This window comes from Lethenteron reissneri, chromosome 25 (genome assembly GCF_015708825.2).
Source record: "Lethenteron reissneri isolate LAM-NWPU_2019-01 chromosome 25, ASM1570882v1, whole genome shotgun sequence".
NCBI classification, from domain to species: Eukaryota; Metazoa; Chordata; class Hyperoartia; order Petromyzontiformes; family Petromyzontidae; genus Lethenteron; species Lethenteron reissneri.
Genome location: NC_083803.1, coordinates 990,768 through 1,015,834, shown reverse-complemented (window position 1 = coordinate 1,015,834; position 25,067 = coordinate 990,768). Strand labels below are relative to the sequence as shown.

At 45.1% G+C, this 25,067-nt stretch overlaps 1 protein-coding gene across 1 annotated transcript; it reads right to left on the bottom strand.

The window, feature by feature from the left end:
• Positions 1-342: 342 nt before the first annotated feature.
• LOC133346900 (solute carrier family 22 member 3-like) lies at positions 343-18,114 on the bottom strand. The gene is made up of 11 exons (XM_061558730.1): positions 17,545-18,114; positions 10,486-10,589; positions 10,122-10,276; positions 8,167-8,335; positions 7,557-7,674; positions 6,567-6,676; positions 5,355-5,569; positions 4,350-4,458; positions 2,808-2,920; positions 1,903-2,002; positions 343-1,233 (listed from the first exon to the last, which is right to left on the bottom strand). The coding sequence occupies exons 1-11, from the start codon at positions 17,977-17,979 to the stop codon at positions 1,113-1,115; spliced, it is 1,749 nt and encodes a 582-aa protein (XP_061414714.1). The 5' UTR covers positions 17,980-18,114; the 3' UTR covers positions 343-1,112.
• Between the last annotated feature and the right edge of the window lie 6,953 nt (positions 18,115-25,067).

Sequence of the window (25,067 nt, the reverse complement as noted above, 5' to 3'; positions counted from 1 at the left end):
CCCTCAAGTGCATAGTCACTCGTTAATTGGCTGAAACTATCTTTATATGCAGATCACTGCAGAGCTTGGACAATTCGTGCCTCTGAGTCGTCTCTCTATTCGAGAGTGAGAGAATACTGGGCGCGTTACACATTTAAATAATGATTAACAACACACTTTTAAGAACCCTCAAGCGCCTTCGATGTTATGAGCGTTGAAAAACACCACCTCCTTCTCAGAATGCCAATGGTGTTTTTGTATTGTTCTTTAATAGCTCTGGAATTCATTCGGAATGTTTAGAATTTAAAGAAGCTGCCCAGTCTGGCGTCATGGTGATTTATTTCATAAGCTGTGGCCTCCAAATCCATGCCACTATTTCCCCAATACAGGAACATACACACTACGTATTGTAGTTTTATAAATTCAGAAAAAAACAATCACACTAAATTCCAGTATATTAAAGTTTACAAGGCATGCAGGATTCCCAACGTAGTCACGGCAATGTCCCAAAATGAAATATTAAAAATTATGTCAACTTTTGTAATCTGTCGACAATTATGGAGAGATTACACTATTTCTGGAGTGACATTTCTCCTTTAAATATAAAAATGAAAAAATGTATTTATACTGTAGCCTTCAATCATGGGCGTTATATGCTGCCCTATAGTGTAGCGGTTAACATTGTCAGCAATGCATTGTTAGATGATACGATGGATTTCCTTGAGATGATAGCAACAGTGATATAAAATATATATTTTTTTTATTAAATGCACTACATTTTTAAGTGAATGAGAACATAACCCACCATCTATTTCGACTCTTCTTGCACCGCTTAAAAATTAAGAATTAAGAATCCATTTAGAAGTACCCTGTTTGCGTTTTCAAAAGCCCTTCCAAACAAATGGTTTCATGTAAAACATATCTTTGTGATTTTAAACTTTCTGCAATTGTATCGTAATAATCTTGCGTTAATAATCAAAGAGTTGCAAATATTTGCCTCAACGCAACAACTAACGTACGCGTATTACTGTAGCATGGCCGAATTTTGATTGTGAAACAACACGTAAATACTGAATGAGCCGAGGCATCCTAATACGCATGGTAGTTTTGTTTGCACGCGGCATCGTGCACACTCATTGCGTCACATTTATAAACTCGAGCTCAGTGGCAGTCACATTTCCATCGGCCTGAGAATCTCCATTTCTCAAGGGGTTCTTGGTATTGAGCTTGCGGGACCGCAGCATTTTCTGTTTCCTGTGCGAAAGTGAATGTTGCCGCTGTTATTGTTCAATTACAGCTCTTCCTTCCCAGGCACGTTCTACTGGACATCTATGAAAAAATATCTTTACAGCTCATCGGATACCTCCAGTATGAATACATATTCCGATTCTTAAAATATGCTGATTCTTGTATGAGAGAGTGCACTGCAACACAGCACTTGCTATTGTTTTACAGTACGGTTCACTATATACTGGCTATCATATAATTACAGCATAGTTGTATGATATTAATTAAAAAAATATTCAAGTCTTTTTTTATATTAACGGCACGTGTTTGGGAAAGAAGTTACAATCGAGTAATCAAATAATTTTCGGTTTAACCAATTGTTGTGAGTGCAAAACTAGCGTGACTGAACGCGAGTCTTTGACAGATACACTGTTTGTCTTTAACTCGAAAACGAATATTAATTATTTGACAGAAATTACCTCCACGTGCAATAATTAGTGAGTTATTATATCATTCCATGTCTAAAATAGCTCAATGTATTTTTTTTTATTGCAGCTACTGTGTACACATTGGCATACTTTTCAAACGTAAATTCGATTAAATTTCACGTGCACTTTCTTTTTTTGAGTGAAATCGAAAAATGTTTGTGGTCAATTGTATCCAATAAACGCTGCCGGCATCATCAAATCAACATACTTGGAAATGTTTTCTGCATCCTCGGTGGTTTCTGGTAGAGGAAGACCGTTTGTTTCTGGCAAGAGCAGAATCACGGACCCGCCAATAATCGCAAGGATTCCTACAGAGTGCACACATTCATTCTGCCTTGTACATCTGTGACTGAATGTACATGGAAGTGCTGTACTCTTTCTCGGAATGACGTAAAGAAACCCGAACTGCAGTAAAACTAGTTTCTGGATATCCTCAAGTGCGATAAAAGTTGAATGCCCCTTTCAGTCAGCTCAAGTACCCGAAAAATGTAATTATCAAGAAAAGTATTATATATTTGAAATCAACACCCTTCAAAACCTCTCGAAACTAGTGCGTGTCGGTATAAATGTCTTTTTTTAAACCATTTAAAGGCTCATAAAATGTTATTAACCCATAATTATCACTCTGGCTTTGCAAACCTATCCTGTAGATTGAGCTCCAGGTGCAAAATTCAGTCAGCCGAGGTAAAAAGTGTAAAAGTTGCACATTCTTTTTAATGTCAAATTTATGGGGCCCAAAATCAAATGTCAGCTTTGTAGCCCTCTTTCAACATCAGTCACTCACAACCAGCTAATTACAAAGCTTACTCAAGGTTGACCTTATTTTCGTTTTCGAAACCGTTGAAGTTAATGTAACTTATTGTACGTTTTTAGGTATTCCCCTTTTATACGTACTCATTTGTTCCATCGGTGTGATAACGCCTTAACACCAGAAGTACATAATTCACGATGACGCGTACGCAAGCGATTCCAGAACATCCACGGTTCCATCTTCACTTTTTACTGACGCACGTCCAATTTTAAGCCTAATATGGAATTTTGAGATTCTGTCTTTATTAATTAAGTGTATGTTACTGACAAGTTGATTGTTGCTAATGTGCGTGTATTTCGTACCAAAAATAACCATGGGTAGATGCCTCCAAATGGTGTAAAGACGGTAGAGGACAAACGGAGCGACTATTCCACCGATACCAGACAGTGATGAACAAGTGGACATGGCCATGTTCCTGCAAACGAGACAACGGTGTTGAGTATCGTGAGTACTGGTTAGTATAGTACTGGTCAATATAGTACACATGCAGCACGAGTGGTATTTGAGCTCGATGCAAGCCTCAGAAGTAACGGACCATTTCTAAATTATTAAGATGTGCCCACCAGTTTTCATAGTTGTATTGTGAACAATTTTCTTTGGTACTTGACCTTTCGACCTTATTTCACGTTAATTGCATTATTTTCTGTTTAATTCAGTCTAGTGCTATGGTGGCAGTTGAGAGTTGTTTTCAGCCCGACATATGTGCTTACTTAAATGTGACTAGCAGACAAATATGGTGACCCAATAGTGGCCAACAGGCATTGATAGGATATTTATAGGTGTATAGGATATTTCTAAGTGTATATTTAGGTTTGTTGGTTATGAATGTGGAGGATACCAAAAGGGGCTGAAGGTGAGAGTGAGGAGTTTTTTTTCGGGGTTTAGTGAGGAAGTGTGAGGAGAGTGCATGAGATCGTTACAATGTGCAGTGCTGAGAATGAGAGAATTGCCGTGTTGAGATTGTATGGCTTATTGTTCGATAGGAAATAGCAAAAGAATCAGGTAGATAGAACAATAAGATATTGTTATTTTTTTTAAGAATGTCAATTATTTAAGGATAGATTGTCTTCAGTAGAACCTAAACAATTAGGTTTATTACAATTGCCTCGTTTTCTTCTGTAATGCCAAGTTGCTGGGCGTATTTATGGTTTTATTTCAAATGCATTGCTGCCACGGCCAATAACATGCGGCGCTCGCCCTAACGTCATCCGTGTCACCGGCGCTTGTGCATGAGATGCGCATTTCACCTGTGATTGGCTGCCAGGTAATCTGCAGAAGGGCCAATCACGTTACCAGCTCCGGCTGATCAAAGATGGGACTCCGTTGTCAGAAATCTACTCTTTTGTTGGGATGTCTTGACATTGGTGGGAAATGCATCCTTTGAAGTATTCAAACGATACAGATTGATGAGCTGTTCACATTAGCCTACTTCATACACAGGTCGATTTACTTGTCATAAGTGAGAGTTGGGATGTGATAAGATGCAAATATAAACAGTATTACGCAAAAATGCTTTCTCCACAATTAAGCACAACATCATTATTATTACATTTGTTTTTATTTATGATTTTTTTAAATGAATACGCGCTCACCACAGAATGTTACAAGTTAAATCCTGTGGCTCTCACAAAATAAGTTGTCGCTCCGCCAAGGCTACATTTTCTCCATCAATCGACCCAAACCCCATGAACGCAGTGTTTCATTTTACCACGAGATGTAGTGCATGTGTGCAAATTGGTAGATCTGGAAATTAGAAATCAGAGGGGAGACATCTCATCAGTAGAACTTAAACAATTTGCATGGTATATTGTTCACGAGCCCACACGTGACTCACGTCTGCTTACCTGAGGTGTGTCGGATAGAGCTCGTTGTTAACCAGGGTCACCATCTCATAGGCCATGGTCAGTCCAAGGCGGCCCAGTGTCACCAGAGTGATATTCAGCCACTCAATATCTGCAACAGGTCATACTTTATTAAGTGTTGTAAGTTTTAAGTTAATTGATACAGACACACTGTGTGTCAACGCCACAAACCAACCACTCTAGAAAGTCTAGTGAATTTTGTCATTCCCACCTTCCCCGATGCACCTGTTACCTTTATAATCGAGTTGTATCTAAGCAATGATCCTCTGATAGATGTAGATTTTTTTCCCCCGCTCATCATATATGCAAGGAAGCGAGCAGGAATCAACGTGTTTTATTCACATATGTTGCATGTAATATGTTCACACGAGAGCTGAAATTACGAGTAGTAGCCAAATTCATCACAATGTTTAAAAATGTATTCTTGTATCGAATGTTGACCATGAAATGCGACAATTCTTTGAATCAAAAGTAAGGGAGTTAATGGTCATGCCTCTACTGATCTACTCTGAAGACTCCCTTAATTTATAGCCACTAACACCAGGAGACATACGGAACACTGCTGCTAGGTTCCTCGTGTTAACCCGATAAAATAAAATTCGCATTCCCCCCCACTGAATTCCGACTGAACCTTGAATGATTTCCATGTAATGAGGTAAGGGGTACAGACACTCCTTGGAAGGTTGGGTGTGCCCTACCAAGTGAATGCTTCCCAGCGGTTATTGGTTACGTTACAGATGGGTTTAATTCGCCCACATATCCGTGTGAGTGTGCTGTTTATGCACTTCTGTTTTTTAAAGGTTCTGTCTTCGGCATTATCGTATTTTTGTCACCTTGTTCAAGGGATAGAAAAAAACGTGATTTTGCCAAATATTTTGTGGTTGTCTTGGTCATATCTAAGAAAGTTCTGGATGCCCGGACACCGACGGCACCCACCAGTGGCAGCACGCCACCGAATAAGACGCTGGCGTGTCCCGCACCGCTTACCATGGGGGACGAGAGCAGTGGCGAGGCAGGCGAGACCCGAGAGCCCAGGGGCCACGCACATGGGGAGACGCCTCCCGACTCGATCGATGAGCGCGATCACCATCAGGGCTCCGGGAATCTCAGCCAGCCCGCCCATGAGGAAGGCCAGGTAGACGTTATCACCGATATTCCCCGTGCTCATCGCCAGCCCCTGGTACACAACACCAACCACGAACCTACACGTGACAGACAAGATCATTCATGTCGGTTTTCTGCAGTTGTGTCAGAATAACTTTAGCGACGCGCTGTCGGCTTGTACTGCGTGTTGTTACGGAACGATGTCCGACGTTTCGCTCCACATGCCAGTGGCTTCTTCAGGAACTTAATTCACGATTCAGTGGAGCGAAATGTCAGACATGCCGAGCAACATGCGTTACGGCACGAAAACACATCAGAGATAATTATCGATCAAGATCACCATCATCAGCAGCCATTGTCTATCCGCTGCTGGATGAAGGCTTCCCCATGCCGTGTCCGTCGCGGGGGTTGTTTGACTGTGCTTCGCCACATTGGTCCCTGTGGAATGTTAAATGAGTGGCCCAGGAATGGTTAAAACATCACTCAGCATTGATATTAGCCATGTGCCAGGATTCAAATTTAGGTTTGAATAAGGTTCATAGCACAGTGCACTATCCACGGCACCGTATGACCACTCGTTTATTAAATGTATGCAGTATATAATATGTTAAAATACACTTTGTATGTCGTTAGCTTTATTTATTTAGAAACAAGTCAGATGTCTAGGTTGTTTGTCACAGTTAGCTGAAGGAATGCTGTAGAGTAGTTGTCAGTAAGATGAAAGCCAGTGCAGGGTCTCCAGATCTGTCAGCTGTTTGTGCTTTCAGTTGAAAACATTGCGAGCGCATCCAGGAATAAAACACCGATGAGACAAGAACATGAACAGAAAAGGGAGGATGTGAAATGTCATCATCATGGGATGACATCATCAATATTTAGCCTCGAGATGGTTTTACCAAGAGGAAAGAAGCACATTCAGAGAAAACTATAATTAACAGTTTGATGAAGTAGGAAAGCAAATATATGATATAAAGTGGAAGAAAAACGCATTAAAGTAGACATGAAATAAAAATGTAAGGTACTCGAGAGGAAAGTGTAATTCATGTGTTTTTGTATCCTGAGAGTGTAGCAGGAGGCCATAGAGAAAGCACCTACCAGTAAATCATCAGTACCACCGTGTACTTGCGAATCTTTGGGGACCTCATCAAGTCTGCAATTGATGGGCTGCCAGCCTTTTCATCGGCTTTTGTCACCTCCTCAAAGTTCTAAGCAATGCAAAACAAAATTACGAACTATGTTTTCACATTCGTGAGCATCGGCTTCGCAATACTCTCACAGCTAAAGTATTATTAGGATTTAACATTCGCGTCGTCCAGTGGCGTAGTAACTACATTATCAGCTCAGGGGGTGCAGCAATCGGTCAGATGGGGCCTCAATACTTGATTTGCGCAATTTGCGTAAGCCGAACACTACTGCCATAAGTAAGGTAAAATAAAATACGGAACGTTAATGAAAGCGTTTTCATAAAAAAAAATGTAAATCGCGTTTTAATTAACTTATTGTTCTTTTACGCTGTTGTTGAAAACATATCTCATGGTGGATGTCAAGGGGGCCCCAACTCGTAGCTTTGGCCACCAGGGGGGTGCCAAGGCACCCCCTGCTCCTACACCAAGTGACGCGACTGGTGTCGTCCCAAGGCCCAGTGATGCTGTTCTGGTGAAATGGCTATAACATTCGACTTCAAATCCAGGTCGCGGGATCAATCTCCCGGCACGGCAGTTGAAACAATGAGTAACATTTCCGAAATCCCCCCCCACCCGCCACTTCTTCCCCACCACCTCTGTCCACTCAGTAGGATTAGGGTTCACCATAGTTGCTTGATTCGCAGGTCACACGTGACGTCTGGTCAGCGTGGAAGAGGAGGCCAAATTCCCTCGAGTGGACTCTCTAGATTTCCCTCTAGCAGTGGCATAATTGAGTATTTGCAGGGCTACATATTTACCTTTTACCTAAGGCCCAGCTGCATACAGTATTTGCAATAAGACAGTAAAAGCAAAACATATTAGAGTCAACAAATCGAAGGTAATTTTGTGGGAATGTAGCGGAAAAGCATTTTGTATGCCTGTGAAGCCTCACAAGGTATACCTTTCGAATGTTGTCAGATAACTCCCGTCCATTCACATTCGATATCTTCTTTAAAACACCAAAAGCCTGCTCTTTCCGATTCTGGGAAATAAGCCATCGTGGTGACTCTGGCAGCAACCTGCAGGGAACATGTGTGTAGTTGCACAATTGTGTACTCTTCATTATTTACGACAGCAAACTGGATATGTTCTTTAAATCAGATGCTCATACTCAAGAGTGCTGAGTGGGACGTCTTCTACTCTGTGAGATTGCAGACAATATCACTATCTGTCTTAGTGTCCCTGAAATATATATAGTGGCTTGATTATGCTACAGTGATCATGCTTCTGTATTACTTTGCCACCATGAAGTTTAAGGAGCCCATACCGTCATATTTGTTTTGTTTTTTACAGATCACCAACTCCGGCTATGTGCATGCACTGTAATTGTAGACACCATCTGATTGGGTTTAAAGTTTAACTTTTTTCCCGTATGTATAATGCTGCACATCTTGAGTGGTATTTTTTTATGTATTTTTCCTTTGCTTTGAGACAATGAACACTGCAGGGAGTACTGCATATTGTGCAGATTTTGGTGTGCCCGCAATACAATATTATAGTCACCGCTGTACCAGTAGTAGGAAAAGAGGACGACGTTTGGCAGCGTGAGAGCCAGTTGCAGGTAGCGCCACGTGCGTAAGCAGTAAGCGATACCAGACAGTATGATGACTCCAAAGCTGAAGAACATCTGCAGCACCATGTGCACCACCCTGCGCTGGCCTGAGCCCACAAACTCGGTAGCTACATGCACACGAGGCATGGGCAAAGCCGGGGAGATGGAACGTGGGGGGAAAAACGACATCAGGCGAATGTATCTGCATTATTAGAAGCTTAATTTGTCTATCTGTGAGTGAGTAGGTCAGTCTCAGCACTTACTCGAGTCATATTTATTTAGGTTTTGTTTTGGCACAGATAAAACCCATTGGGCAATCGATGTGCGTGTTCGATGGGGACCACGTTACAACGAAGACACCTCGTTACGGAACGTAAAAACACACACTAACAAAACAATCCAAAATCAACTTTACATGGTCAAATTCCAAATGGCCAATGTAGTGCATGAACATGCTACACTCAGCACAACAAATACGATGTTTATGGAACGCATCTCATAGAAGAAGAAGAATGTATAACTGAAAAGTCTGCAAAACAGAGCGATACAATTCTCCTACACATGTGCATCAAGTGATTGGAGGTAGGACAAGGATGGGAAGGTTTTTTTAAATCCCAAACATTTTGGCTAGGTCATTCCAAAGATTAGGGGCTCACAACACGGACTACTTTAAAACCAAGTTTGGTTCTCACATGTGGGGCAGGGGTATTAACAGGAACGGGGAGTATGATAATTGACTTGCGGTATTCAACGATCCAGAAGATATTTAGCAGCAAATATGTAGAGTCACTTAAAGGCTCATTCTGGCCAGAAGGAACCAGGTACCCATGGTATTGATGATGATGATGTCGAGCACCACGTGTGTCAGGTGGGGGTCTGAGAGAAGCTCGCCCCTCCCCCGCTCCCCCCGCCACATCAACTCTCACTCACCATCCATCCCCAGACTCGCCCATTACCCCCCCCCACGCCGTTATAAATTTGCTTTCAGGTGCAATCAATTTGCATCCCTAACCAACATGGCCAGCCGGGCCTCAGTGCAGTCCATACACCACCCGGCACGCACGCACTGTGGTCTCCCCTATGATATATCTGGACCCGGTCCGCAGTCAGTCCCAGTTGGGACCTGTGACAGACAGACGAATGCACCACGTGGACCGAGAGGCCGAGTGTCACGCTTTTTTTTTACAGGTTTCAAGTTATATTTTTCTCTGTTTTAGGCATGGTTAAGAGTTTTTTTCAATGTTCCTTGAGTCCACTTCACACAATCGTTTTTTTTAAATTACATTTTGAATACATGTTTTTTCTTTGGGTATGATCGCGTAAATATATAAAAGTGTCATTAAAACCCGCCACCACCCAACACAGCCAACTAGTAAGGGTTGTCACGTAAACAGAACGCGATCTAATAAAAAAAAACCTATTATGGATATTGGTCGCGAAAGCCTACGTGTTAAACTTACATTTAGAAGATAGTAATGCGTGACATTTTAGCTTGTACTTTCTGCCATTTGATTGAACCCCTGTTCTTACATGTTGAATATTGAAAGTAATCTTTCAAGGATTTCACATGGAGATTTACGATTGTGTTTTCAAACATACTAGAATGGCATTATAACAAATATATTGTTTTAATCACGAGGAAAGCATCCAGTTTTTTTGTATGTTGTCCGACGCGTGGTGCAATTCCAAAAATAAACATCCTGCCCCAAGTTACAGGTCGTAAGTAGCATTGACTGCGAAGCCCATTGTTGAAATATCACACGGTTAGCCGTGTCCAGAAGAATGAGCAAGGTGATTTACCGATTAGAAACATTGTCATCCAATGGACCTTGTAAAAATATATATTTTTAAAGAATGAGAATATTAAAAAAGTTATGAAAAAAATGGCGTTAAGAATGAGCAAGGACAAGGTACCGATCACAAAGACGGTAGTCCAGCTGCCCATGTTGAAGATCCCTTGCAGAGTCCGCATGCACACAAAGGCGGCGTAGTTGGGGGCAAAGGCAACCAGAACTCCGAAGATGGTCTGCATCAAGATAGACACCATCAAGCTCCATCGGCGCCCATACCTGTGGCGGAGGGTGCAAATGAACACGCTTATGCCGAACCCGCAAGTGGCATATTCACGACGTCACTGTGTGTATACAAAATATATTTACCGCACACTCAGTAGGGGGTCATTGCTCTACATGTTCGCCTGCTGCGCATACACATGTTACAGTTCTTTGCTCAGTCCACTGCTGGACGAGGGCCTCCAAACGCCTGCGTGCCAATTCACCTGTCGGAAACGTAACCCATGAGGATGGCTCCCACCAAGAGTCCTACATTGAGGAGAGCCTGAGATAGATCCAGCAGCCAGGCGTTCTCGCACACCAAGTCAAACTGCACACCCAGACATCGGAGGGGGAGGACACAGCGTGCGTGAGCGACTTGTACTACTTCATTAAAGTGGATGCAAGATGTTTTATTTCCTGTGGTGAATGTGAAGTCAAGAAAACAAGTAAACGCAATTGAAAACATTTGCAGTGATGCTGAGCACGTATACATGTATGTGACTACAGGTATGTGACTACAGGTATGTGACTACAGGTATGTGACTACAGGTATGTGACTACAGGTATGTGACCACATGTATGTGACCACATGTATGTGACTACATGTATGTGACCACATGTATGTGACCACATGTATGTGACCACGTGCAGGTGTGTGGTGGGGTACACATAATTATATTAGTGCAATGCTTTAACTTAACGTGTTTTTACGCCACATCTACACCTAATTTACTCATGTACATGTTTGCTAAACAAACGAAGATATCTCTCCGATGCGTTTTTCCTCAGGAACTTGAGCTCCGGGCACGTGGAGTGAAACGTCGGATATCGTGCCGAAGAACATTGCGGTTCAAGACGAAAACAACATCGGACAGCTCGACAATACAAATGGGGGGAAAATATGCAGCATTAAATGAAGATATGTCTGTTTTTGTGGGACCATAACTTAAAAACACAGCAGAGTGTAAAAGCCTGTGGAAATTCATTATCGTAGCCGTAATTTCATTCGAGATCAATGCCCTCCTCAAAAGACAGAAAGCATATAGTTGGCAGCATACTTTGCAATCCGACCACAAACAAGAATCCCAATAATCAATCGATGGTCTTCCATTACAAATAGTAAAACCGCTTATTAGTACCTGCATATATCCGTCTTCAATCACTGATACCAAACAGTACACTTGCCTTACCTGCTTGGTAGAGGATTCCCCACATCATGTGGTGTTCATGTTTATATGCCTTTCTTCGTATCAGCGATCCAACTGTAGTCCAATTCTAGTTGCTCAGATGGGTAGTAGGCAAGGCCCAATTACGAACTTTACCCAAGTGGAATTTGTGGACTTTATTCATTAATTCATGGCGTGTCTGAGCCGGGGTGGGACATTTTACCAGAGCGCATGTAACGGAATGCGCCTGATCGCATCGGATCCTGGAATCTACTCGGCATTGAGCTTTGGAAATGAAGGGCAACGAAAAAAAGACATTTCCTCCTGCGTGCATAAAAAGCAGAAGCTTTGTCCTGCAATTACCAATTCACGCCGCTGCCGGCAGAAGGGTCTTCGCGAGATGGAGCTCTAGAAAGTCCCCCTGGAAGGTATTTTGGTCTCCTCTTCTACACTGGCCAGATGTCTTGGAGGAAATGGGAGTACTCACATTTGATCACATCACACACGACATGCCAATCGACTAACTGTGGCGCAACAATTTATACCATCACTCGAACTCCGGTCATCCTCGCAACTTTTGGCTAGCCATCAAACAAAGACGGGCACTGCATCGAGCACTTTCAGATGCGCGTCTGCGGTCGTGTGGAATGCTCTCTACCTTCTGATATTAGGAAGCCACTGGACCTATGCACTTTTAAATCATCTAGACTGAAAATCAATTCTTTAGAACTGCTTTTCGTGTTTAGTTTGTTGTCTTTCCCCCGTACCTCCGATTATCACGGTTGGCTATGTACGGTGCAAAATAAGTTCAACGTACATGTGTAGTGCTCGAACCGACACGACAGCTTCTTGTCTTTCCTCGTTACTTTATTTCACGTATTTCGCTCAACACTCCTCCATCCAACATCGCTCAACATTCCTCCCGCTAACACCGATCCACAGTTCTCCTCCACGCTCTCCACTCGCTCGCTGCGTTCCACCGGCCTCACTCGCTCCCCTTCACTCCTCCGTCGACTCTCCTCTCCACTCTCTCCGCCACAGTTTGGCTGCTCTTTATCAGCTCCGCCGTCCCACTCCGTCGTAACTACATCAGCTTCTCTTCCCACACTCCAGCCGCTTCCTACTGCTTCGTCGTCTCACTGTTACTCTACACTTCTCCACTGTTACCCTACGCTTCTCCACTGCTACCTTACGCTTCTCCACTGCTACCCTATACTGTTACTCACTCTGCTCCTCCGACTCTCCATTCTCTGTCTCCTCCCAGGCGTGAACTCCCGTCTCCTCCGAAAACCCCTGTCTTTATCCCCGAGCCAATTAATTCCCAATTAATCAGGGGCATCCCTCGTGACGCCAATCGCTCCCAGCCCCTCCTGCCACGTGGCATGTTTTTCCAGACACTGCGGCGCCATTCTCCGACAACAACACCCTCTTGGCCAATCAGCGCCCTGCACCCTTAATTACTCTCTGCCACCTGCTACCATCCTCAGACATCACGTCACCTCCTTTGGGACAACAACAACGACCAGCCAATCAGCGCCCTGTGTCCTCATTTGCTCCCACTGTACGCTGTGTGCGCGCACACTGATGCACTGTAAAAACCGAGACTGGGGTTAATTAATGTTTAGTAAATATATAGGAGTAGCCTAAACATAAAAATAATGACTATGTGTAGTTTAGAATCACATTGAGCTGAATTCAACACATTTCTATTATTTATTAATTGTATTTTACTCAGTTTTGTTCAAATAAAATCAGCCATCAATAACTGAGTAGAATTTAATTGTATTTTATCAGGAAAGTCAAAAATGCCAAAAATTGATTAATTTTACTACCTGGGAGGTTTTTGAATTTGATAACGTTACACTCCCGCCCAAACTCGAGGCATTTTTTCGCGCCACGTGCAAGTCAACCATCTTCTTCAACAGACACGTTTCAGAGACCGCCGTTCTCCCAAAGGTAAGACATGTTTTATTATTTTAGCGAACAATTTTTTAACAAAGGTGTGGTAGCAGTTGAACATTGTTTTATGTTACTGCATGTTACCAGCATGCCAATTTAACTGGCTGTAACGTATATCAGAATTAACTAGCACAACGTTAGGCCTTTGGAAGTCAGTCTGATTCGACTAAAAGCACGAGACTATAATTTTTGTTCCGCACACGAAAAAGTAACGTGCGTGATTAAAACTAGACTATATTCATTCGGATCACAGCGTGTACCGAACCAAAAGTCCTGTACCTGCCGTTACACCTCCAGTATATTATATCTTGGTGTTGATGTACGTACAGTATGCTAACGTTAGCTTGCTTGCCACCAGTCAGCGTCACCTCTACGTTGTGGTTAGCTTGTTGTGTAGTTGCTAGCTAGCTAGATGATGTGAGTGACAAGAAGTTGATGTGCTAAATTTGAGCATGAAAATTTGAATATTAAAAATAATAAAGAATTATCTTGTAAATGCGATTCTATTGTCCTCATGTGATTAGAGACTTGGTGGCCTTGCATCTGATACATGGACCTTTTTCTGCCTCAGGTTTTTGCTTATGGAATGGAAGTGTAAGATCTGCAAGTCTTTGTCTGCCACAAAAGGAAATCTACTAAAGCATTACAGACATCACGCAATATTTGGTCGTGGCCAATCCCAGCCATGCCTATATGACAGTTGCCCTTGCACATTTAAAACGCAGAGTGCCCTTCGCACACATTTGTCCAGATACCATTCAGATGAAGAAAGTCTACGGTCAGGAAACATCTCTGCTTTTAAGTGTTTAGTTTGCAATGCTTGTTGTTCTATAGAGAAGGACTACTTTCAGCATATTGGAAATCATCTGAAGAGCCACGAAACTCTCTTTTGTGTATTTGAAGGATGCAGCTTTCAGACAAATATATACAATACATTTCTAAAAAACAAAAGCAAAAGACACAAATCCTATTCTTTGAGTGATTTTAAGAAAGATGTGTATGAGAGTCGCCATAATCAGACTGTTGACCATTCTGATTTACCAGAGGCCAATGATGGTGAGGGCACTAGTTTAGATTGTGATCAGGAAAGTGCATCATACTTAGTTCTTCAAAGAATTGGCTTACTTTTGCTGAAGCTAGAAACCATCTATAATGCCTCAGTGAAGTGCATTGATGCCTTGGTTGAAGACCTTCAGTTCATTTCATCTTCAGTATCAGTTGCAGTTGTTAGGAACATACTAGATTCAACATTGAAGGTGAATAAATGCATTGTTGACCAGGCTATCGTAACTGAATTGTCAGCAGTTGTGCAACTTCCATCCCATTAGTACAGCACTTGGAGCAGGTGGTCCACTTGGTTCGGCTTTTAAGAGAAGAAAGTATTTTAAGGTGCATTTCCAGTGTGTTGATAGCATTGAATATATTATTGATACTGAAAAGAACAAGACCTTTAAATATGTGCCTATTCTCCAGACTTTGCAGGAAGTCTTGAAGAATGAAGACATTGCAGAAATAATTTTATCCAGAAAATCAAATAGTACTGGATATATTAAGTCAATTTTTGATGGAAAATCCTTCAAGCAAAATGTATTTTATGCTGGGGAAGAAACAAGACTGTCTATAATCCTTTACGTTGACGACTTTGAATTGTGTAACCCACTAGGAACTTCGAGAAAAAAAACACAAAATAACAGCTGTTTATTGGGTTTTGGCAAATGTTCCAACAAAGTTTCAATCTGCATTAACGTCAATACACCTAGCTTTACTTTGCAAAGCTGTTGATGTCAAACAGTTTGAATACAGAGCAGTTTTGGAACCACTCTTGAAGGATCTTGTCATTCTAGAACAGGAAGGGATTTTCATTTCCAGTGTTGGAAAAAACACTAAAGGGACAGTACATTGTGTTGTAGCTGACAATCTCAATGCACATTCTATCAGTGGACTAGTTGAATGTTTCACGGGGCCGTACATCTGTAGATTTTGTCTTGGACATACTTCAGAGTACCAGACACACGAAGTGCGGACCGGAGTGTTTCCACCTCGGACAAAGAAGGAACATAGTTTGCATGTGCAAACTGAGAGAAAATCCAAATGTTACTCATTGCTTTGGCGTAAAGCGGTCGTGTCCATTGACTGATAAATTAAATCACTTTCATTTTGAGTCTGGGTACCCACCAGATGTACTACATGACCTTTTGGAAGGCATAGTCCCAAGGGAACTAGCATTGTGTTTTCAGATTTTCACCAAGAAGAAGTACTTCAGTTTGACTGAGCTTAACGAGTTAATAACTGAGTCTGACTGTCAAAGTTCTGCGTTATAGGCCTATACATCTGATAGACTATCAGAGAATGCACTGATTTGTTATTGAAAGCTATCTTTATTTTTGTTTAATGTTTCTTGGGTGTTCTAACATTGTGCTTTCTTCTGATGTGACGCTGATCTAGGCCATTGCAAGTGTTTGTTCTAAAGGAATAGATGTAAGATGCATAGAACATCTGTAGGCTGTGCTAGTTTACTTGTTAGAAAGCCATGCTTGTACTGTAATTATGCATGTTAAAAAAGATAGGTCCACCCGGATTGTGGATTATGGCTACTAGTATAAGTACAGGGAATGCAAGTCAATTCACGTGATGTTTTAATATCTTTTAGCTGTTTGAAAAACATATTGGTCCTTAGGATTTCAATTTGCGCATATAAAAAAGAAATAATATAAAGTTTTTTTACAGATTTTTTTTAAAACATTGTCGTAATTTAAATGTGCTAAAAAGACTAAAACTTGAATCACATCCAAAAAAGTAATCTGTGCCTGTAATGCCCACAAATTATAAATACCTCCAGTATTGTATCCCTATTGTACACATACATGATTTCTGTCTTTGTTTTGTACTTGTAATATGTTGGATAAACATGTTGAGACAAAATTGCACGAATAAATGTTAACCTGCTGTTCCTTTTCATGGTTCTTATCTTTTTCATGGTGATCGGTTGACTTAACGTAAGTGAATTGTGGCACCACGAAGGCATGATATTGGGTGGATTAGAAATAGAAAAGTTATGGCAACAGACATTCAATATAAGTATTTTATTTAGTAAATCCAAATCATTTTGATCCAGATATTTAGTAAGCTTATATCAATTTCACCCAGACAATTAGTAAATGTAAATCTATTTCACCCAGATCATTAATAAATATTAATCAGATTCCACCAGATATTTAGTAAATCTAAATTACCATTGCTCAGATATTAAGTAAATATAAATCACTTTTCCTTGTAAAATCTATTTGGATTTACACAATTTTTTTAGGCTATATAACTCATCATTTGGAATCATATTACTAAATCCAACACATTTTAACTGTTGCTTTTATTACCATGTACTTATTTTTTATTATTATTTTTTAGTTAATTTATTCAACACTTTTTATTCAAAGTTGTAGTGCTTAAAATCTACTCAATTATATTACGTGTCACTTTGTTGCCATAATTTTTTTAAGTAACAATGTGTCACATTTTTTACAGTGTGGTGCATTGTCTTTGAGTTGTGCGCCTTTTGGCGTCATCTGGTCCAACCCATGTGAGACTAGGCTCTAAGGAAAGCTGTCTCGGGTGTGGACCAATCAACTTCAAGGACAGTGCATATATTATCAGAGTTATGTTTTTTGTTTGCATTATGGCTGCAGGTATTGTGGTCTATGCAAACATGACTCCTTGTAAAAAAAGGTGTCAGTTTTGTTGCCAGATAGAAGGGTAAAAAAACAATTATCATAAACAGAACCAGTTGGGTAAACGGCCAGAACTAGCGAGTAAAGGCCAGTTTAAAGAGGCGAGTTTTCAAGACAGACGTATATAATGGTGGATTGCAATATGCCTATATGTCAGGGTCAGGTTGTTAGCGATTGATTGGCCATCCTTCATATCGAGAATGAAATCGGTGTAGATTTTTCCACGCTTGGCGCACCACGGCGAGCCCGGCCCGATTCGGTGAAATAATGTACGTACCGTACTCATCCAAGAATGGCATATGGCGGTATTACCGCATAGGTAACAGAATAACACACCGCTATGTTGCCGAATTCGCACGACATAGAGTTGCATGAGAAATAAGCACCCGTCAAACACAGTCCGCCGCTGCGCGTTCAGCGCCTCTGTACCTACCTCTGACACTAAGGTCAGTCCCGTCTCCTCGGTGTCAAACTCCCAACCGTGGTCGCACGCAATGAGGCGACCAGAAAAGGACGCGTTGGGCACCTCGTCTCCCTGGCCCCATGGAGACAGCCCGCACGGAGCATTCGAGTCACTCCAGGTGGTAGTGTTGACGCGCATGCACTGAAGGTTCCATTGGTCTTCCACCGAGCCCGATGCGCGACTCCGGTTTCTGTGTGCCGCCTCGAGGCTTGCGCCGCACCGGGAAGACGTTCGTCTCGTCTCGGTGGGCACCCTGCAGCGGTGTTCAGGGACTTGGCCCAGGAAAACGATGTTGAGGTACTGGAAGGCAAACAGGGTGCAGGGTAGACACAGCATCGCAAACACGCGGTGCTGGAAGGGCCCGAACTCCCCGACGCCTTGCAGAAGACTATCGAAGTCTGCCATTCCTCTTCGAAATGCTCAACCGTATCAATAGCAAAGTCAGTTCAATAGCCGTGCAAGACCAGCTGTGTGTGATTGTATTCAGCAATGGTTCCTAATGCCGAGCAGATGACATAAATGCAGGACTGCGTGCAACTAGACAACTTGTGGTGCAAAATGCAATCACAAACTAAACCATAAGTGGCACGGGGGTTATTTAATGTGTCAAATCACTGGATTGGGAAGTGCTAAAGTCCATATGTAAACATTAAACACACGAATAGTTGAGTCACTCATAGCTGGGTTATTTTAATGATTAAAATAACCGTAATCATATTCACACAAAGTAGCTTACTCCTGCAAAATGTTACAGGTTCCATTGAAACTACTGCAGCACTTCGGGCTGACCGATGATATAACCGCTATGTGTGCAACAGGCTAGCAGGCATTATTTTTTGTATAATTATTATTTTGCACACTGATATCAGCTCTGGAACGTATTTTAGTATTCATTTCTTTTGGTAACAATTTTACTCATAACCACTGTCCTGTAATTTAGCCAGGGTGGAAGCCCGTTGTGCTTCAACTTAGTTTCAACATGATGCACGGTGCGGTGGCGAGATGTTAACTACCTCGCCTGGTATGCAGGAGGCCGTGGGTTAAATCCCGGTTCTGACGCCAGTATATTTTGGAGTTTGCGTGTTCTCCCAGGGGCCGAGTGGATTTTTTTCCTGGTCCTCCAGGTTTTCCCACCGCATTTAGAATCAACATCACGCGTTTAGAGTATTTAGCTGCTATAATTTCAGCATGATAAGCCACGTTGTTGAGCTATCACTTGTGGCCAGGTCGCTTCTGAAAAAGAGTTATATAGCTCAGTGGGCCTTACCTGGTCAAATAAAAAAAATTGTTGTTGTCACCTGCGTTTGTTACTTTAATTTCCTCACCCATATTTAATGCCCCAACATATATTTCATTCCAGTTGAGGGGATCGACTCGCTTAATCTCTCTCTGGAGTCGATACACGCGACTTTAAAACTGTCGTGGCGAGTCAATAGTGGCACTGGACCCTTTACTGTGAACGCTGCCCTCTCTGTCCACCGGCTCCGTGCAGAGGCCACATCGAGCGCGTCCAACACCACGGCCCCATTGGCCACATCACCCGGCACGCCCCCAAATCTCATCACATCTCGTAACCTCAGCAAGCTTGCATCTGGATAGCGCCTGGGTGGGCAATCACCAAGCCCAATGAGCTATAAAGAGCTTTATAGTTCATCGGATTCCTCCAAGTATGAATACATCTTCTCATTCTGATAATAAAGGTTAGCTCAAGTTTATTTGTTTGACCAACCGAGAACAGGATAGTTTCATTTGCAAGAGTGACCATGGGTGTTGTTAGCTGCTTGCAGGGCTACATTGCAAATACTCCAATGTCTAAGCTCCCCGCCAAGTAACCACCATGACCCATACAGCCCTGGCGATCATCCAGCAGTTGCTTTGACCAAATATAGGCGACTCGCAGTGCTGCAGGTGATTCTTATGTCACTCCCCTGAACTTTCAGCCAGCATTACATCTGCCCTGGCAATCGTACCTCACCGAGTTGATAATTTAACAAATCTGTCACCCGTGTTGGTGGATTTTCAAATTGGTCAAATATTTGCGAAGAGAATGTGACATGGAGTTAGTTGATCTCGTCCCCTGGACATAAACTCAAGTGACTTGCTGGAGACTTGGACGAATTATAATTATTTGTAAAGTAACCCCCCCCCCCCCCCCCCCCGTATGGAAGTTAAATCTGCTGCTGTAATCATTCATGTGCAGGGTGATCTTCTCTATGTCTATGGGCCGCGTCCTGCAACAGAGAGAAATAATCCTCAACGATACATTATGCAATGAATTGTATTGCGGAATTCGGAAACAGCCCACTTCTAATGCGCAATTCAGTGCCCTAACCAACATTCTGCATAGAAAAAATGTTGGCATCGTTGCTCATAATATTTGCACTTCAAAAAATTGCAGCACATGCACAACAAACCGTGGTAAAATGTGTAAAGGTGCAGCCCTGCAAATTCTTACTCGCGCTCCTGCTGGTGGAAGGGTGTTCACTAGCGAGCTCCCTCTAGAGGATATTGTTTGGCCTACTCTTCCACGCTGGCCATATGTCTTAGAAGAGACGAGGGTACCCACACTTTACCCCACCACGTGCGACTAGCTGAATGACTGAGGTGTACCCATAGATACTGCTGGGTGGACAGAAGTGGGTTTTGTTTACAAATTTTTGCCCCCACTGTTTCAACTGCCACGGTGGGAGAACAAAACTGGCGACTTCTGGATTGCAAGTCCACTCTGACATCCATTACACCACGGCAGAATCAGTACAGCAGTAGCAAAGTCTTTTGAGTTGCTCTTGAATCACGGTTGTTGAGCGCAGGCCCAAACCAGGGATGTGCGGTCAGGGGAGGCAGGGGAGGCAGAGCCTCACCTGTCATACTCCAATGAAAAGTAAAAAGAAAAGACTAATCAAATGAAATAAATATTTAAAAAATTCCACTGATCTGTGTTATAAATGTCATTTCTGTACGATTCCAATAATTTAAATAGTCAAAATCGCAAATTTGCGGAGGTCCGCTGCAAATACAGGAAGAGACGAGAGGTGAGGCAGCGACGAGCTCAGCCTCCCCTCTGATTGCACAACCCCTCAGTGACTGGATGGAGCTCGGGCAATAAGCGCGTGCCTGTTACTATCTCAGCATGTCACCAATGTAATGTTTGTAGACCCCTTAATTTCATGTCATCGCCTTCCATACTCCAGGTAACTTATTTCACGTGCGTGTATAAAGATATTTAGGCTCGCTGGTCTCGTCATGAAACTGCAATGAAAAGCACCAGGGGAGGCAGCTATCACAGCTGCCTCACTGAGGGGGACGTGTCTAACACGCCCCCGTCAGTGAGGCCACGCCCCCTCCGTGAGGCCACGCCCCCCTCAGTGTGTGAATCTGCCTCTGACACGAGCCAATGCTTCCCCAACCATTGACCTCACCGCACGTCACTGGCCCAAACGCCACACGGCCAGCAACAAACATCAGTACTGCAGGTGTAATAGCGATTTACCCTCGAAACTGATCCCGTAAACATTTTCAGGAGGGTCCCAACTGCGATGATTAATCCGATACCAATTCCAGTACACCTGTTTTAGTGTAGGGGGAACTGGATCACCCCTTCAAAAGCCACATTCAAATAGCCCGGGATTGGCATTCGAAACATATATGTGGATACATCAGGAATTGGGCTTGCTATAATTCCCATTGCAGACACCTCACTACCACTAGAGACTGGCGTGTCTCAAACATGATATATGCACGATCTACAACCGCACACCCAAAGTACTTCGTTTATCTAAATCAAACACACCAAGGCAAGCTGGTTGTCAAACGCCCCCTTCAGTTATATTCATTATTAAAGTGTGTCCCTCCTTTCCACTACCATAAAACAAAACTAAAACTAGAAACCATTTTTATTTTACCAGCAAAGGCCCACTGAACAATATAGCTATTTTTCAGAAGCGACCTGGCCACAAATTATAGCTCAACGATGTTGCTTATCACTCTATAAAAGGCGTGTTTCTAAATGTGGAGAGAAACATCGGAAGACCCGAAGAAAAATCTACGGGACCACTGGGAGAACATGCAAAATCCAATATACAGCAGGGGTCAAGGTCGGGATCAACTCCACGACCTCCTGTATACCAGAAGAGGTTGTTAACATCTCGCCACCGTGGCACCCTATCATAGTCTCACACTTGTGGGGGCCGTTGGCCCCCGGGGTCCCACCCGCCTGCATCCCCTATTCCGTTTACGTTACTCCACCTCCCTATTACCCGCTACGGTTTCGCCGGCATTCGAACGCGACGCCCGTACTGTTACAGCCTCGCGCTGCGCTCCTACGCTGCGAGCATACGTGCGCACAGTATCGTCAATCAAACGCCACACTCCCCCTCTTTACACCGCTACGTGCAGCTCTCGCACACTGCGAGCGTGTGCCCGTCTATAGCCCTGTGCGGCACTCGCCTCCACGTCGAATAACCATGTTACCAATGCGCCTCCGTATCCGACACGTAACGAACGTATGCGCACTCACGCACACAGCTCCCCGCGGCACTCACTCACCACTGAATACTCGCGTTATGATCGCGCACCTGTATCACCCACGGGGTGAACACACGCGACACCCACTCTCGCACCGCTCTGCGCAGCGCTCCCCCGAGGCGAGCCGCAGCACTACAGAACCACTGCGTACACACGCTCACCCGCGCGCTCAGCTCCGCGCAGCGCTCACTCATGTGGCGAACCACTGTGCACACACGCGCACCCACACGCTCACACTGCTCGACAAGATCACGCGAGGCCACGCTTCGCTATTAATGATTTATTATCTGCTACCTGGAACTATATGTTAAATCAGTGTGAGTCAACGAGGCTGGCCTACGCTGATACCTTTATACCTATTCCCGATTTATCTTTCACGAAATACTTTTACCTCCTTACTCCCGGTTTGAGGCACTCGACGTTCCGTGGATTTTCCTCGCTGCTTGCCTCGACACGTCGCACGGACGTCCGGAGGGCAGAGCTGGGGGCCGTCTTGGACGCTGGCTTCTCGGAGTAAGAGAGAGCTCTACCTCGCTACGCTCCCTTTTATCCTAATTCCCCGGACTCAGGCCCCTACCCCCTTCCCACGTACCGTGGGCCTTCGATATGCTAATCGGATGTTCGGCAAGTTAATTCCTTTCTCACGCATGCCTTTGTTATTGCAGATTATGCGGCGGCGTCCATTACAAAGGTGCGCCGTGGGAATTTGTGCACGGCTGCCCGCGTGACCCCGCTCTCCAGGTTATTTATACTAATAGCCTTATCCTTTAACTCCCCTAACAATGGTGCCTGCGTGCCCGAGCGTAATTAGGCCGTCCCTCCGCTGCCTGTGCGGGGGTGCCTGATTATGCAGTTCAAATGCGCTGCGTGTTTTCTAATGATGCTCCTCCATCACAATGCTTATTCCCTCTGCCTGCCCCGTCGATACTGGCGTGTGTGGGGGGAAATGCACCTCAACCGCGGTGGCCGAATGCCCCACGCCGCGACCATACCATATTAAGGCTGATCGCAGCGCCGCGGCGCAACGTAGCACGGGGGAGGTCATCCAATTCCCTGATCGCCGGAAACCGTGAGAGTTAATCCCGATAAGGGTTTCTCGGATAAAAACCGGTCGGCCAGGTGACCTTCCCTCGGAGCTCTATGGGGGGGGGGGGGGGGGGGGGGAATGCGTGCGGGTGTGTTCATGTGAGGTGAGGTGAGGGGGACAAGGGGTTGGCTCCATTGCTTGGTGGTGGCGAGGTCGGGGATGGGGCGCCTGCTGAACGGCTTCGTGGCGGCGGCATCACATAGCCCCCCGAGGTGTTGGTCCCCGTCCCGGGTTGACTGGAGCACCTTGCTTGAGCCGCGCCCACGAGGAAACGCTGCGGGGTCCGGGGGGTCCGTCCGGACCTCGTGGCTGGTCTCGGGGCGGGTGGCTCCGACCTCTGCAGCTCCTGCGGCGGCCTCCTCCTCCACTCCCGCGGCTCTCCCTGTCCCTCGGTACCTGCGGGCTGGGGTACAAACTCAGAAGCGGAGGGGTTTAGGGGCCGTCGTCCGCGCCGTCCCCTGGCGGGGTCGGGGCGTCTCGGGGGCCCGGCGGGGCCCATGTAGGGTGCGAGGCCCCCCAGCACGAGGGGTGCGGGTACTCCGGGATTTCGGGGCCTTCGGGTGATGGGGTTCTCTCTCGCTGGGGCCGCTTTCCACGGTTTTAAGCGGCGGACATTGACCACCGTCTCTCGATCCCTCTCTCCGCCATAAATTAGTACCGTCCAGGGGGAGATCTGTCGCACCACGGTCCAGGGTCCCCGCCAGTAGGTCGTCAGTTTCCCCACCTGCCCGGCCCCGACGCGAGGGGTGTGTAGCCACACCTTAGCGCCTGTCAGGAATAAGGGGGGTTCCATACGGGGTCGGGTGCCCTGTTCCTGCCACCGATGCGTGGCTTCCCCTTGCGGGTATGCTCGGCCTCGGGCTTCTCGCAGGGTCTCCAACAGGTGTTCCACGGGGCGGCTTCCCTCCTCCGGCTGGGGGGAAGGAACGCCGAATAGCAGATCTGCGGGTAAACGAGACTCACGGCCGAACATCATCAAAAACGGGGTTTGTCCCGTCGACGTGTGCACGGTGGTGGCGTAGGTGAAAAGGGCGTAGGGGAGGTGTTCGTCCCAATCCCGTTGATTTGCGGCCGCCATACGTTTGAGTTTCCCCGCTAGGGTCTGATTCATTCGCTCTACCATACCGTTCGCTTGGGGGTGGTACGCTGTGGTTCGGTCCTTCTGGATTCCGAATTCTCGGCACAGTGCCTGGAACAGCTCGGCCTCGAACTCGCTACCCTGGTCGGTGAGGACTCGTTCTGGGATCCCGTGCTTGAGTACGTAATGTTCCACGAATGCCCGGGCCACCACCAAGGCCGTTTTATCAGGGATGGCCACTGCCACGGGGTAGCGGGTGAAATACTCTACTGCGACTAGGATATACCGGTTGCCTCGATGGGATCGCGGGAATGGCCCCTGTAGATCGATCCCGTAGCAGCTGGGGTCGCACCTGGGCAGGAACACAGATGCACCCCGGCTGGCCGGCCTCGGTTAACTCCCGTACCACTCCATTCTGCACACACAACCGGGCATACAAACCGCTCCAGGGTCCTGGTAGGGCGCTCTTTTCCTCCCACAGTGCCGCCTCCACTGCCGCCAGATCCGGATCTCGCTGCTGGGTCTGTCTCAGCTGCTCGTCGTTTAGGCCCAGGAAGGCGCAGCCGACGTCCTCCTGGATCCGTCCGATCGGGTCCCGAGCCGCGGGTCCCGCGTTTTCCGGGCGGTCGACGGGATCCTCGGTGCCACCTGTGAGGGTCTCTGTGGGGCACACTGCACTCTCTCTCGCTGGGGGGGGGGGGGGTCAGTGGCCGCGGCCTCTCGGGGGTCCGTTGCCTGCCGGCAGCGTCCCCCCGTGAAACACGGGCAGGCCTCCTCCGCCCTTGTCTCAGCGTACACCGTGGG